Source organism: Coturnix japonica, chromosome 5 (genome assembly GCF_001577835.2).
Source record: "Coturnix japonica isolate 7356 chromosome 5, Coturnix japonica 2.1, whole genome shotgun sequence".
Lineage (NCBI taxonomy): Eukaryota > Metazoa > Chordata > Aves > Galliformes > Phasianidae > Coturnix > Coturnix japonica.
The window spans coordinates 24,985,880-25,000,706 of NC_029520.1; the positions used below are offsets into that span (position 1 = coordinate 24,985,880).

Consider the following 14,827-nt stretch of genomic DNA (forward strand, 5'->3'; position numbering starts at 1 on the left):
ACTAAGAGCTGAAGCACTTGGCTTAGTTTGTTTGTGGTAATCCCTAGGCTTGCTTTCTAGTAAATACTAACCAAAGAGTCAAGCCAAAGATAACGCCCTACTTTGTCCTCTTAATCTGAGGTGACTTCATCATGTCTAACATCTGCCTTCCGGCACTTCCTGAATGAGTGCCTGTATTCCCCATGGCTTCACAGAAGCTGAAGACAAGGAAACAGAAGTGAAAGTCCTCTTTAGTTCTGACACGCTTCTATTTACCACTGCATTTTGAAGCTGGCTACTTCTCTACAGCAGAGAAATGTTTATGAAAGCTGAGCAAATGGAAAGAAGGCACACCAGGTGGAAAATACATGTGCAGTTTTACTTAGTGTGCTTGCCCCAGTGATTTCCAAAGGAAACAATGAGTGAAGCCTCACCTTTGACAGAGCAACATCTCCAGGTAGAGTTCAGCAAGAACTACCAAGTTAAGAACTGTCTTCCCACAGTCCCTGCCATGCCTGAACCAAGGCACACAGTGAACATTTTAGAGAGCATGGAACAGTTTGACAAGAGTCCGGATGAGAAGGAAGCTAGTCAGAAGGTTTATACCAACACTAACAACGAGCAAGTTTAACTTGGAATAGTTATGGTTAAGTCTCCTTACTTCAAGTCAGATGAGGACTTTTTCTGAACTCAAAAAGCAATAATGAGGTAAGATTGCAAAGGGCACTTGAGAAGGCATCAAGTCTTGCAAGAAGACCAGTTACCCTGATACAATCCCTACTTTTTCTTTAGTACGTGGAGAAAGATTTGCCACTTTTGAAATTCATGTTCTTGTTCTGTAGCAAAGAACTACTGATAACTGTTAGAATTTCTATTTGAGACAATCATTCATTCAACAGTATAAGCATTTGTGGTTTTTAAATATTCAAGCAAAATCAAATCCTTCTAAGTTGCATAAATTTTCCTACTGAACTCTTCCCCATCTGCTCTGAGGCTCCTGGGGGAAGTCCCTGGGTTACGTGAAGCAATTGTGGAAGCTTTTTATTTTTAGTTTGTTTTCAGGCCAGTGCAACTTGGAGCCTCTTAGGTAAATTCCTCAGAGTTCCAGCAGAAAACTTGTGAAAAAATTAGTTCATTTCTGACACCAACTATTCAAGCTAGATCAGCATCTTAAGTCTGCCAACCCAAAATGTACTTCTTATACAATTGGGTCAGTTCCTGAAATATGAAGGGCAAGTTTTAAGAACATACATGCAGACCTACTCCAAATCAAAGCAGCAGTTCCTACTCAGCTCCAAATTCAGCATAAAGACAATAAATAAATACAATCAACAGATTTTTTGAAAACTTGCTGTGTTTTTCCTGAATTTAACTCTACAGACAAAACTCAGCTTGAAAGCTGAAAATGATTTTTCCTAATTGCTTTCATGCCAAAACAACAGGATAGCTTCATCTTCCTAGGATAAGAGCTAACAACTACACTGTAGCTGTACAAACTAGTGTGTCACAGACCAAATGAGTCACTGTGCTTTGTCCTACAGTTGCCTTACAGTTAGAAACCTGCAAACCGTTCAGTGAAGCATGCCGATGAGCAGCAGCTAGTTTCAGTTCCAGTAATACTGCCAAAATGCTTCAGGTAGTATCTCAGTAAAGAAATGCTCAGCTTCCTTTTGTTCCCATTCCAGCTAGTTTGGAACTCCTTCAGCTATCTATAGTTAGCAATAAAAATGCTGAAATTGAGACAGCATTCAGTTCTCAGGGAGACAAAGACAAGAAAAGCAGCAGCCGCCAGGTTTGCACATCCATTGTTTCCTGTTCCTCATCTTGTTCATCCTCAAGAGGCACATATACTATTGATACCATGCACAAAACATAGAACTTAACTGACACTACCAGACTCCTTAAAATCCAGATTTTTTGGGTGTACATAACTGATAGTTTATAGGTTAACAGAACCATAAAGATCAAGAAAGCTCCTACAATTAGGTTTCAACAACTCCATAAGTTTTAAGAAAGGAACAGTCCAAGTCTAGCAAGAGTTTTCCCTGACAGCATGTTTGTTACCTCAGGGCAAAGGAAAGGACAAAACCTAGCAGCTGTGGAAAATCTGTCTTCAGATGCCATAGTCAGCAACATTCAAACAGCTCTGGGATCAGTCGGTCTGCTTCAGTGTAAAAACACACTCACTGCAAAGAGAATGCTTAGTTCTTTGGAAGCCCATGAAGATGAGCATTTGAAACAAACCTGGGCTGGTGTGCTTCCCCATACTTCTGGGGAATAACTTTACCCATCACTGATACACCACCCCAGCAATGTAGGTTTATGACCACTTTGTAAATGCCTGAAGAAACTGCAGCTACTATCCTTTCCACAGTTCAAGCTTAAATTATGAAGAGCAAGAGACAGAGCATCCTGCCTCAAAACAGCAGATCATCACTGAAGACTGCAGAGGATAGCTTTAACTTTCAAACCCACATCTGAGTATATGACCAATTCAGATTTCACTAATAAAGCTGTAGGACAGCATCTTTAGAATAATGTTAGACTATTAGACACAACAGCCAGGGGCACCACACACTTTCAGTTATGAAATAAACCCATGGACTTGTACACACATGCACTGCATTTACAATATCCTATCTCACGGCAACAGCTTTCAGAAGTTAAAGCACTAACTGGATGGTTTTCTGCATATGACAACTTTAAAGCACATTCTAGATGCACTGCATCTAAATGAGATGAGAGCAAAAGCATGGAGAACCCAACTGGCTACAGTTTATTACAGCAGCAGCAAGAAACAGCAGCAATGCTGCAATACTATCTTACACCAGATCCCTAAATCTCCAGAACTGTGTAGCAAAAAATATATATAAAAAACACCAAAAAACCCCACACTGACTGTGTTCCTCTTGCATATCAGTCTTTAAGGACTTAGGCATATTTTACTTCCTCTGAGACATGCACACATTAAATCTGCCTTTCCTTTACAAGTTCAGAGCAGATTAGCCTCTGGTATTCTAGACACAAATTATAGAAAGCTACTTCTGCAAGTAACTTATCCACTTCTGCAATACCTGCCCACTCACTCCTAAGAGTAGAGCAATAAGACCAACACAAAACACCAGACAAGAGCCAGTAAGAGTTACCACCATTCTGGATGGTAACTAGACCCAAATCAGAAGTAGCTACTTGGCTCATTCAGAAATCCCTTTACCTGGCCAATATCCACAAACCCCAACTCATTTAACATCCTCCATGTGGAAATCACACCTAAGAGCTTCTGACTTTTAGTTCTCAGTTTGTACCTCATTCCACCAAGTATTTGTTTAAGCCTAAGTGTGGACTACATGTAAATCAGCTTCAAAGAAACAGGAAGGAAAATGGTTTGATGTACAAACTAGAGTAGGCTCTTTAATCTCCATGATACACAAGAGAGCCTGGACTGCAACAGAAGATTATCATCCTATCTGCCTGTGACAAGAAACCAATACACAGAGAAACAAGATCTAAAGATAGCATACATCTGAACACCTTTTCTAGGCATACGTCCCTGCTGTACATTAAAGGATATCACTGCCCTTACCAGGTGTTCTCACTTGAACATGCTTCCTTGTCTACTTGATTCTTACTTTACTCCCCCTCCACACAAGACACAGCCACACCACGCTTCCACAGCTTAAGGAACAAGCATAAGTCCACTCAGTTTCATGGCTGTGGTGAAACACCACATTAAGACTACACTGGATGGTTTTAATTTGTTGGAGTACCAAACTCCAAAGCACTAAATCTTAAACAGAAGCATCAGACAATATCACACTTCATGTTCTCTGCATAACTGAAGACTCCTTAACTCAGTATTTTGGAACTCCAGAAAAGTACAACAGCAAGCATTGCAAAATACCTCATAGCAAGCAGAAGTGCAGCAGACCAGTTGTTGGGCTTCTCTCATCAAAAGACAGGCTATGGCTTCCTCAAGCAATTCAAGTGATTGATCTCAGCCACAAAGCAGGGAAGAGAACAGGGATGGATAACATTTTCCACATTCCTTCTAGTCTGTGACCCAGCTAATGGTAACTGGGGTCTGGTAGCCAAGAGAAACTCTGAAACCAAATCTGCCCACTAAGTGGTTGGAACCTCTCCTCCCTATTTGAGGGATCAGCGCTTCCCTCTGGACTTGATTCCAACTATCATTAACTGGACTAGTGGCCAAGAACAACTTTGAGAAAGCAAGTTATTTCATCTGTCCTATTTCCCCATCTTCCTTATTCCTATGTGCCTTCCCCTTCCATTTCCTATGATTCTTTCAAACTCACCCATGAGGTAGCCCTTCCTTTTAACACCTCACACACACAAAGATCAATGCATGCAGACTGCTTCTTTCTCCTAAGCCAATACCAAGACGTTTCAGAAAAAAAACAACCCAGTTTACAAAACTATGGCACAAGGTCTGGGTTTGTGTTAAAGTAATGAACAGCACACTACTCTACCATGCTTAAGCAGTACTGTTGTCCTCACATGCATCCATGTTCTTCATTCTGAGGCAGTAGTTGGTCCTTAGGAACTACAGCCCAAAAGAGCAGTTAACCTGCACACTGATGGCAGAGCAAGTTATCCATCAAACCTTAGCAGTTCCTGCATGGAAGGAACACCACTTGCATATAAGAATCCGCCAACAGCACTGGTAGGTTGCTACTTGACAAAGCCCAGTCAACTTTTAATGGTATGTTCCTATAGTAACTGGTGTTATTTCTCCATCTCTAGTCAAAGATCCTTCCCCTCAAGGTGCAAGCTTGCTCCCATCTGACAGCTTCTCCACTGCACAGCTACATGCCTCTCCAGATGAGAGCACTTGTCAGAGGATTATCAAAGGCATCTGGCTCAGCCATGAAGCAACGGGATGCAAAAATGCACAAGTCTTCTGAAACAGGCTACAGCTGGGAGGTCACCACAGAAGAGACTGACAGTGTGGGCAGCTGTAGGCTCATAGAGGCTTCTACATCCCTGCTCTGGAGACAAAAGCACCACTGCCTCAGAGGTGCTGTCGTGGGAAACATCAGGCTGAAGCCCATTCCTTCCAGGTGGCCCTGCCAATTTTGACCTTCACCTTGTCTTAGAATGGTCACATAGACCAGAGCAAATCCCTTTACATGCTATAGCTGGTTTCCTCCATCATCTCACCCACCAGGGATGCACTTTCAGTGTGTAAGCCTCTTGATCAGATAGCAAGGTCTCCCTAAGAGTAACTTGTGCAGGGAAGCACAACAGCCATTGTTCGTTGCCTTCACAGCAGAGCAGACAGCATTCATGAGTGGGCAGGCCCTCTATGCAAGGTAATGTCTCCCTCAAACAAGCTGACAATTCTTCTCAAATGCACCATCTACAACATTAATGCAAGAGACCAAGTTGCACCAGGAGGCTACGATGATAAAGCAAGCACAATCCCTAACAGAAGCCACGAGCCCAGTTTCAAGGCAAGGCCTGGTCCTGAGGGAGATGACTTGGGTTGGCTGCTCTCAGACTGAAGAACCACCCATTGCCCACACAAAGCCACATACAAAGAACTTCTTTGTACAGTGGGATGGTTACTTCCACCACTTTGAGAAGCAGTTTTACTCTGGTGTGACTAGCTATTCCTCCCTATGCTTTCTCTCCTGTATCTACAAAGTCTCCCAGAAAAGAAGGCAGAGCTGATTATCACACAGCCCACCACCAGAAAAGCCTAAGAACCAGAGTGCCCTGCTGTCCTGCCAGCACACACAAGCCCAGAAACCATCGAGTGCAGACAGCTCAATGCTAACTGTTAGCATGAGCCTGTCAGAAGAGGGAGACAGCTGCATACACAGCCAATGCATCTCGGGAATCTCTCTGTGCAGCAAACATTTCACACAGACACCACATGCTACCCAGAAAGCTCCAGCACAGAAGCAAATCCCTTACAGCAATGGCATCCTTGTGCTGTTTGGGCAAGAACCTAACAAATGGAAAACTTTTCACAAAGAAGAATAGCAAATTTAAAACCCTACCAATTCTGTGATAACAGTTAAACTTGTAATCTAACAAAAAAGAAAAAAGGCAGCTTCACAGTTCAAGCTGCAAGTTGCATCTTTTGTTCCTCTGCCTGAGCTTCACTTGAGAGCAAAGCATCAAGCTTTGTCCATCACACACATGAAGCATGGTGTGAGCTCCACTGCACTGCACCATTCCTGGACACTGTATCACCAGAGTCTTCATGGAATCCACCAGTGGAGCTCTGAACGGGAAGCTCTTAAGCTCTCACACAAGTGTGGCAGTCAGTGCAGTAGCTCTAGAATTTGCAGGATTAGGTTTAGTTTCACCTGTACTGCCTAAGCATTCAGTCTTTAATGTCAGCATGAAGCTTATTGTGCAATACTTAAGTATATTGTTGGATATGTCGGCCTCAGAAGAACTGGGGAATCAGCAGCCAAGTAAGAGACAAATGAGTTTTTGTTTGGGTTTTTTTCCCCAACAAAGTGATGTCGCAATTAGCTTAAGATGGCAGGATAAGAACATCTAAGATATTTAAACAGCAGTATTAGTATTAGCACTACTGTACCACTGAAATGAAGTTTACAGTCATCTTACCAATTGCTTCAGGCCATCCAGAAATAAAAGAAGCCAAGACAACATCTGTTCTGCACTGATGGTTGCAAAGATTATCTTAGCACATGACTTGTGTTAGAAACTTGAAAACTAGCCCAAGAGGCTATCACTAGAGATGTTCCACAGCTGCAGAGCTTGCTGCCACCACCAGCATAAGTACACAAGCAGTTTCTTTTTTGCATAAAATCTTTTGCTGGCCAGAAATCTTTCATTAGGAGCAGAAGCAATTAACACGAGTAAAGTATCCTTGAAGCCAACTCAGAAGCTCAAGCAGTTCAAACACACTAAGTCTATACAGAACAAGTTGTATCCTATAACTCTTTCTTGCCTAGAACAGGACCCACTGTTCTAATAGTGATGTACTGTCATTTTTAATACTTCTCCTGTTCCTCAGCACAGCTGCAAAATTTATTAAAAAAGCAAGTCAGATCAGCTTCTTTGATACTTTGCAGGGAATTCGGCTATCTAACATAAAAGGTCCAAGTATGAACAAGGAAAGGGAGAAAAATCATTACTAGTTTCATATATAATTACAGCTTCTACTTAGGCAAGAACAACTATCACTCAGACAGAACAGAGTCAACTCCAACCAAAAGCTATGAATAACAAACCCGTCCTGAGAGGGATGCTTTTCTAGGCACTTGCCTCGAGTACTTATTCCTTCACTAAAACACTTCCTCTGTTACTCATCAGTTTAGACTGTTGCAATGCAATGATATAAGCTCAAAACAAGCTCAGTTACTGGAAGCCCATTCTAACTATCACTCCTCTAGATCTCCTTTACACACTTTGCCTTCTATTTTTATTTTACATCTTTCTCCTATTTCTTCCTACCCTGTAGAAAACACTGTCCCTGATTTCAGTAGGGCACACATAGGACACCTGTTCTGCAGAGCCCTACCAACAGTGTTGCTGTGAGTGCACAACAGAACAGTTTCCTCAACACCACTTGCCAGGCTGCTTACTCCTCCAGGGGAAATGGCAGCACTGCAAGAGCCTTTGAAGCCTTTTTTTCTTTTACTAAGGTACTCCTGTGAGGTTCTAACTAGTAACCACCTGTAGAAAGGGAGTTCACACTGCTTTATGCCACTCCAGTTTACGCTTTGGGACATGCAGATACCTTCAGAGTTTCACTATTTGCTGTCTTCCCTTTACAGCATCACCAAACTGAAGGTTCCCCTTATTTCAAGCCAGCATCCCTTTATCATGGAGGGATAGAGAGAGTTTCCACACATAAAGCTCAGAGGAAATTTATAGCTACTGCTTTCCCTTCCCATTTCTTAGTCCTTTTCATCACTGGGGAGGTGCACAACCTCCCCTTCCACAAATTTGAGGCTGTTCCTAGCTTCTGATTGCTGCAGTTACATTCTGCTGCAAGCACCCACCATTTTCTTATTCTAGCACTTGTTACTACTGCCGCTAATAGCCCTGCTACAAATAGAACAGGATCACAATGGTCAGGAGTCAGACACAAAAAGGAGGGAGCCTACAGGAAACACAGCTCTGTCTTTCTGGACTAGAAAGCCAAAGGTCACAATTCATTGTCCACATGGGGAAAATAGAGCTTAGTGGCATTATGCATTTAATCTGCTGTGAGAGAGTGCTACCCCAAATTCATCACACAGTAGGAGATGCAAGAGCCAGCACAGTCAAGCTCCCCATATTTCCAAGCCAAGCTGTGGGGTCAAGGAGAAGAAATGACAAAATTTGGCTTGACACACAATTCCACATCTCATGCCAACAGAGAGAAAGTTGGATGCAGGAAGGGAATGTGAATAGAAAGTAAAGCCTCATTATCTTTTTCCACAAGGCGACACTCTTCAGACACAAAATACACACACATGCACAACAAAAGTAGAAGTGATCATGCAATTGCCTAACACAGCAGACACCTTCCTAGAGCCTTCAAGTAAGGAAGAAAGTCACAATAACCTTGGACTTCCAAGTTATTTCTAGGGCATCCAAGACATCCAACTTCCTATAGGGATTTACTTGGAACAATTGTTAACTGTCAGTACAGCAGATGTACAAAAGCCAGATGTTCCCTACAGGTCACTGACTCTTTCCAAGCCTAAATTGATTCATGTCTCTGCTCAGCTTTAATCTAAGAAGAAACATCAAGCTTTGAACATCTTTTGAAAGCCAGAGGTATCTCAGCAGGCCAGTGGCTATCAGCTGCTCTTGTAATTTACCTTAGCATCCAGTCATCTTACTTCACCTGAAAGTCTGTTCCTGCACTGGCACAAGAAATGTACATCTGCCTGTTTCTCTGTGCTACCCTTAACTTTTCACCACTTTCAGCCCAGAAAAGAGGAGGCTGAGGGGAGTCCTCGTGACAGCCGACAGCTCCTCACAAGAGGAGCAGAGGGGCAGTGCTGATCTCTACTCCACAAAGAATGGCATAGAGCTATGTCAGAGAAGAGATAGGTGGGTACTGGGAAAGGTTCCTTATCAGAGTTGTGTGCATAGGACAGGCTCCCCAGAGCAGTGGGCATGGCCCTAAGCTGCTAGAGCTCAGGGGGCTCTTGGGCATAGGGTTTGAATTATGGGTGGTGCTGCATGGAGCTGGACTCAGTGAAACTCATGGGTCCCTTCCAACACAGGATATTCTATGATTCCATGAAGCAGGTCATACTTCTCTACTTATACATTCAGTGACACAGCTGGATGCCCAGGTTAGCAGAACACTGCTGTAGTAAAGGGGAAATGCAAGGAGAAAGATCAAGAACCTGTTTCAAGTATCACTGCTGTTCATTTAAACTAATTGAGAAGAGCTGGATTATATGAACAGTTCCCTTTTTTTGCATCAAATCTTTTGCTGGCCAGTACTTCCCTTGCTGTTTACCTTTAAGAGCATTTGAGTTCGCATGCACTGAAGTTCTAGTGCCTACCATACAAAAAAGAAACAGCAAGAACATGTAAATATCACTCCTAGCAGTTGAACACCTCCAGGATTAGATGCCAGGACTGCAACACTGACCCCAGCTGTCAGGGAGGGTTCCTGAGAGGAATATAGTCCTAACTGCAAGTCCCTTTGAGAAACAGTGGTGTAATTCTATGTAATCATCATAAACTAAAAATTAATAATAATAATTCAGAACTTTCTTATGTGCATGGGAATCTATAGTATAGCACCATCACACTGGGTAACAGTTTCACTGGCAGTGCCTAACCACAAAAAGAGATTAAGCCCAGGTTGCAACATGGTATCAACATGGCTACAAACGATTGTGCCAAACTGCATACTCGTAAACAGGACACTTGGCAGCATGAAAAGAGGTTTCACACACAGAGCATCCTGGAAGTCCACTACAGCGCTCTGAAGTTAGAACTTAAAGGCAGATCTTCCTGCAGAACCACAGACAGTGGTGCTCACTTCAGCCAATCTCTTTCCCCTGAGTCACAAAGGAGGGAAGAGCAAAGTCCGACCATCATTTCAAGCAACAAGTAAATTAGAAGTCCTTCGTATTTGGAGCTGTATTGAGAGCTGAAGTAGCAACTAAACTGCCCTGCAAAGCACCGTATGTAAAAGTAGCCTATATAGAAACCATTTGGTAGACAGGCTAACCACACAGTCATGCAATGCCAATCGGATACTTTGTTTTATTCTTTGTTTCAGATGCTTCTTATAGAAGCATTCAGATACCAGTGCTGATTTAGGGCCCTAGTCACTCTCTCCTATCACCCCAAAGCTCCTCAAACATGGTTCCACTCCAGTCTCAAGGTTTAGGTTTGCTATCAGTTAATAGAGATACATGCGTAAGCAGCCCACTGGTTCCCCACCCTTCAAAACAGGTCCCTGAGGAATTATGGCACACACTAAATCTAATCTGCCACTTCCTAACAGCTGCTGTTACACATCTGGCCATAAAAGAGACTATAGCTGAACACCAGGACGGCACAGCAAGCCAGCACACTTTCTGCAGTCCTGAGAAGCACATAAGTGCCCTCACGGTCAAACAGCAGCTCTAACAAACTAGAGCACTGTGATCAAATCCCTTATTGTTATATGCCGTCTGAGTAGGGATTCCAAAGCCTTCTGATCTTGCTTAACCATGGTAGAAGTTAATTAAGTACTGCATTTCATAACACTTCAGACTGATGGGTCAAGAATGCACATGGCCAGTGCATCCAACACGCCTGCAGAGAGATCGACTTTTTCCACTTACCCAGAACTATGTCCTTATTGCAGCCTTGGCTAAGGAACAGCTACTGGTGTGCAGCTCTAACAGAGAGCTCTCCCGCTATCCCGGCACGGTGCTGCGGCGGTAGCGCACTGGGAGGACCATATTTAGAAAAGATGCTGGGTTCTCCCCAGAGCAGTGTAATTGTACACTAAGTGAAATTAACAGCCCCAGCAAGAGGCAGACATCGTCAGATTAAAAACACACAGCTAGGCTCCTACAGGGAGCAGTGTGGGCCGAAGGCATCTAGCTTTATTGCTGGGATTCATTTAATCCCTTCTTGGGAACGTAATGAAAAAGTCCCGAAGCTCCGCTCGGGGAGCGCTAACCGCGGGATGGGCAGCATAAAGCTCAGCCCGCTCACGCCTCCCTCCCTCCCTCCCGCACCCGACGCTCAGCTCACACCGCCGGCCGCTCGCCCAGCGGTACCAACCGAACGCGGGGATCCCGGAGCTACGCGCCCGGCACGGGACCCGCCGCGAGGCTCCACCTGCGGCGCTGCCGGTGCGGGAGGGAGCGGGGCCGCCCGCCTCGGGGCGACTCACTTACCCGGGGCCCCGCGGCCCGGTGGCCGCCACCCTGGGGCAGATGCGCCAGCAGCAGCGCCAGCAGGAAAGGGCGAGCCCCCGCGCCGCGCCAGGCCCGGGGCGGCATCGTCCCTCGGGGCAGGAGGCGGAGGTGCGGAGGCGGCGCGGCGGAGCTCGGCAGCCACCGCAGGCTGCTCTCCCGGGCGGCCGCCCCTGGGCCCGGCGGCGGCGCGTCCGTGGGCGGCGGGCGGTACCCCGGGTCGGCTCTGCCCCTCCCGGCGCGGCAGGTTACCCGGCTCGGCCATGGGGATGCCCGTTATAAAGCCGCGGCGGGGCGGGGCCGGCCGGCACGGAGCGGGGCGAGCGCCCATCGCAGCGCAGCCGCCGCGGGCCGGAGCCAATGGCGGGGCGGCGGGGTCCTGCGCTCCGCCCTGCTGCCGGGTTCCAGGCGGGCGGCGCAGGTTGGCCCCGGGCGGCGTGGAGCTGGAGACGGGGGCGGCACCTGAGGCTCGGCCGTGCAGCCGGGGCAGCACCGCGCGGCAACTGACAGCGGACGAGCAGCGGGTCTCCCTTATGCTCACCGGCCGCTGCCCCCCTCTCGGCTCGGCCGGGGATCACAGAATAGTAGGGACCTCTGGAGGTCGCCCGGTCCAACCCCTGCCTGCAGGTCGCACAGGAAGGAGCCCAGGATGGTTTTGAATATTTTCAGAGAGGTACAACCTGTCCGAGCAGCCCGATCCCGTGCTCTGAACCCTCACAGTAAAGATGGTTTTTATACTCGTGTTCATACGAAATTCCCCGTGCTCCAGTTTGAGCCCATCACCCCCTTGTCTTGTCAGAAGGCACCACCAAAAAGAACCCGGTCCCATCCTCTTGACTACTGCCCGTTAGATATCTGTAAGCATTGAAAAGATCCCTTCCCTCTCAGCCTTGTCTTCTCCCGGCTGAACAGCCTCAGATCTCTCAGCATTTCCTTGTAAGGGAGATGCTCCAAGCCCCTCAACATCTTTATGACCCATTGCTGGATTACATAGAACTTCCCCATCTTTTTTGTACTGGGGAGCCCAGAAGTGGACACAGCACTCCAGCTGTGACCTCACCAGGACAGAGAAGAGAACTTTCATGCTGGAGTTCAGGGCATGACTCACTCACAGACACAGGCAACCTGTCCCTGAAGAGCCTCACTGCCTTCCCAAACATAGCAGCACCATGCCATGCTCACTGTCGCTCTGCATTGCTCAGGACCACCTATTGGCCCCACCCAGAAGGTGACATTACCCTTAGTCTTAGTTACAAACCTTGCACCTAGAAAATTAACCTGAGGTCAACTCTGGTGTCTCTCAAGACACTAAGCCCCTTCAGGCTGCCTATGGGACTCAGTGTGCCCCTGCACAACCAGGAACTCAATAAGAAGCATCGGTAGAAACATGCATTGTATCACATAACAGCACATAGGTGCAGCCCTAGGGCAGAACCAGGGAAAACAGAGCTGTATCTGTGGGCAAGACCTGGGCAAAAAATAAGAGTTGCCTGAAAAGGCTGGATCCTGCCCTCAGTGCAATTCTGATGGATCAGCTTATGAGAGAAGCAGTGCTGTGGCAGTGCAATAGAATCTGTCTGTACCTGGAGACCTGCAATAAAAACTGGCTGTATTTGGACACCCTGGGCAGTGCCAAGCCCACGTCCATCTGCCAGCTGAGGGACAGATGTCCCCCAGGAATCCCTACACTTCATTTTTAAATGACAAGTGTGGGTTTGGTTGCAGGCATTTCATACATTAATGTTCATGGGAGAACATTGCTGCTCACACAGCAGTGGTAACAGCTTTTGGTGGGACAAACACCTTGTGGTCTTTTGGAAATCCAAGACATATAGTCTCTTCATACAACATATATAGCTTTCCTTACTCAGTGGCCATACCAGAGCCTATACACTTACACTTGTAAAAATTCCCTAGAGTGTATCCGCTAGGTATGGGGAGGGGCTGCTACACCCACACCAAGAACCTTGTTACACAGTAGAAGTCATACCATTCTGGCATCTTATCAGAGCAAAGCAGAGTGTTTAGCCATAGCGGTTGCTTTAATCTTTCTTCTTCTTTTTTTTTTTTTTTTTTTTTTTTTTTTAATTTTAAATGTTTATGAATTACTCATTTTTTTTTTTTTTTTTTTTTTTTTTTTAATTTTAATATGTATTTTAAAACATCACTATGTAACATTTTGTCACTAGCCTAGGCAGGATAGGCTGTTTGTTACTCACACGGATCTCTGCCAGTATTCATTATTCTTGGCTTGCTGATCTCTCTGGAGCTGCAAACACAGCGCCCTGCACAAGCCTACTGGTGTACCTTAGTCCTAGCCCTTACCACTCTCTGCTCTCCTGGTCCAAAACTTTGCCAGCTCTGCGGTATCCTCTGATTTTCCATTTCAAAGTCTCTCTGATGTACACCTGAAATCCTGCCATTCCACATGACATGAACAGAGACTTTGAGGGGAAGAGATGGATGAGAGCTAGGAAATCTGAGTGTCCTCGTGGACAAGTTATACCAGGGCACACCTGGCACCTGTGGAAAGAGGCAGAATCTAGCATAGTTTTGTTGAGGTGGGGATCCAACCACAGCATCAAGTACTGCATCACCTCTAGAGTTGAGTCTTGGTTAAATTCCAGTCCAAATAATATCTCACTTGCCTGCAACCCCCTCTCCAACTTTATGGGGAGTTTTATTTGCATCTAATCTACTTGGGATGCCTTCACGTATTCTTTGCCACTTGCACTTTAAATGTGGCTGCATTTCTTTGGTGTATTTTCCCCAGATGAACCCATGGATACCAGGACTTCTCTGCTAAATAAATGCTTGCTATCTTAATGAAAAGAAGTGATAGTTCTCCTGTTCCCTAATAGACTACCAGCTACACTGGACACCTATGCTTCAGTGCCTGCATGGCCTTGACAGCAGCTGAGTCAAACACCAAATAGGAGTTGCAGAGAGTGACTGAAATCTCCAGTAGCTGAATGCTTTGATGATTTTGTGGCCAAAGCTGTATATAACCATAAAGCATGTATCACCCTTGAACAATACTCCCATGACCTGTTTCTCTATAAGAACATATATTTTCTCTGCCAATAGAAACTGCATTAGTGCAAAAACTAGGTCTAAAGGGTCTCCACAGCCTAGTTACACAACCATTAAACATCACTCAGATGTACTGAACCCAAGAGCCATCCAGGAAGATGTTCAGTCACATGTTAGAGGCAGCAGAGAGGGTAACTCACTTTGTTCAGTGGCGAATCACATTAACTCCTGGAAATAAAGCTCTTCAGCTAACCTGCCTGTCTTGGCCACCACTGTCATGGCAGAGATGCCATGCTGATGAGCCCATAGGAGGCTATTGTCCAAACACAAGAGGCACGGGGTGCCTTAACTTCTCCTTACCATCACCCTGAGGCTGCAGTGCCAAGCACTGTGCTGGCACAGTGCCATCTCAGTCATGGGTGTCTCACCAGCAAAGAACTTGC

The 14,827-nt window shown here is 45.7% G+C and overlaps 1 protein-coding gene across 5 annotated transcripts in view; it reads right to left on the reverse strand.

Moving 5' to 3' along the window:
- Positions 1-11,621, reverse strand: part of SMOC1 (SPARC related modular calcium binding 1) — a 120,516-nt gene extending 108,895 nt beyond the window's left edge. For 2 of the 5 annotated variants that reach the window (XM_015864717.2, XM_015864715.2), the window contains exon 1: positions 11,334-11,556. In XM_015864717.2, coding sequence (XP_015720203.1) covers positions 11,334-11,438 — 105 coding nt within the window. In that variant the 5' untranslated portion in view covers positions 11,439-11,556. Of the gene's footprint in view, positions 1-11,333 lie in introns of all 5 variants that reach the window. The other 3 variants (XM_015864713.2, XM_015864718.2, XM_015864716.2) reach the window with 3 other exon arrangements.
- Positions 11,622-14,827: the final 3,206 nt, after the last annotated feature.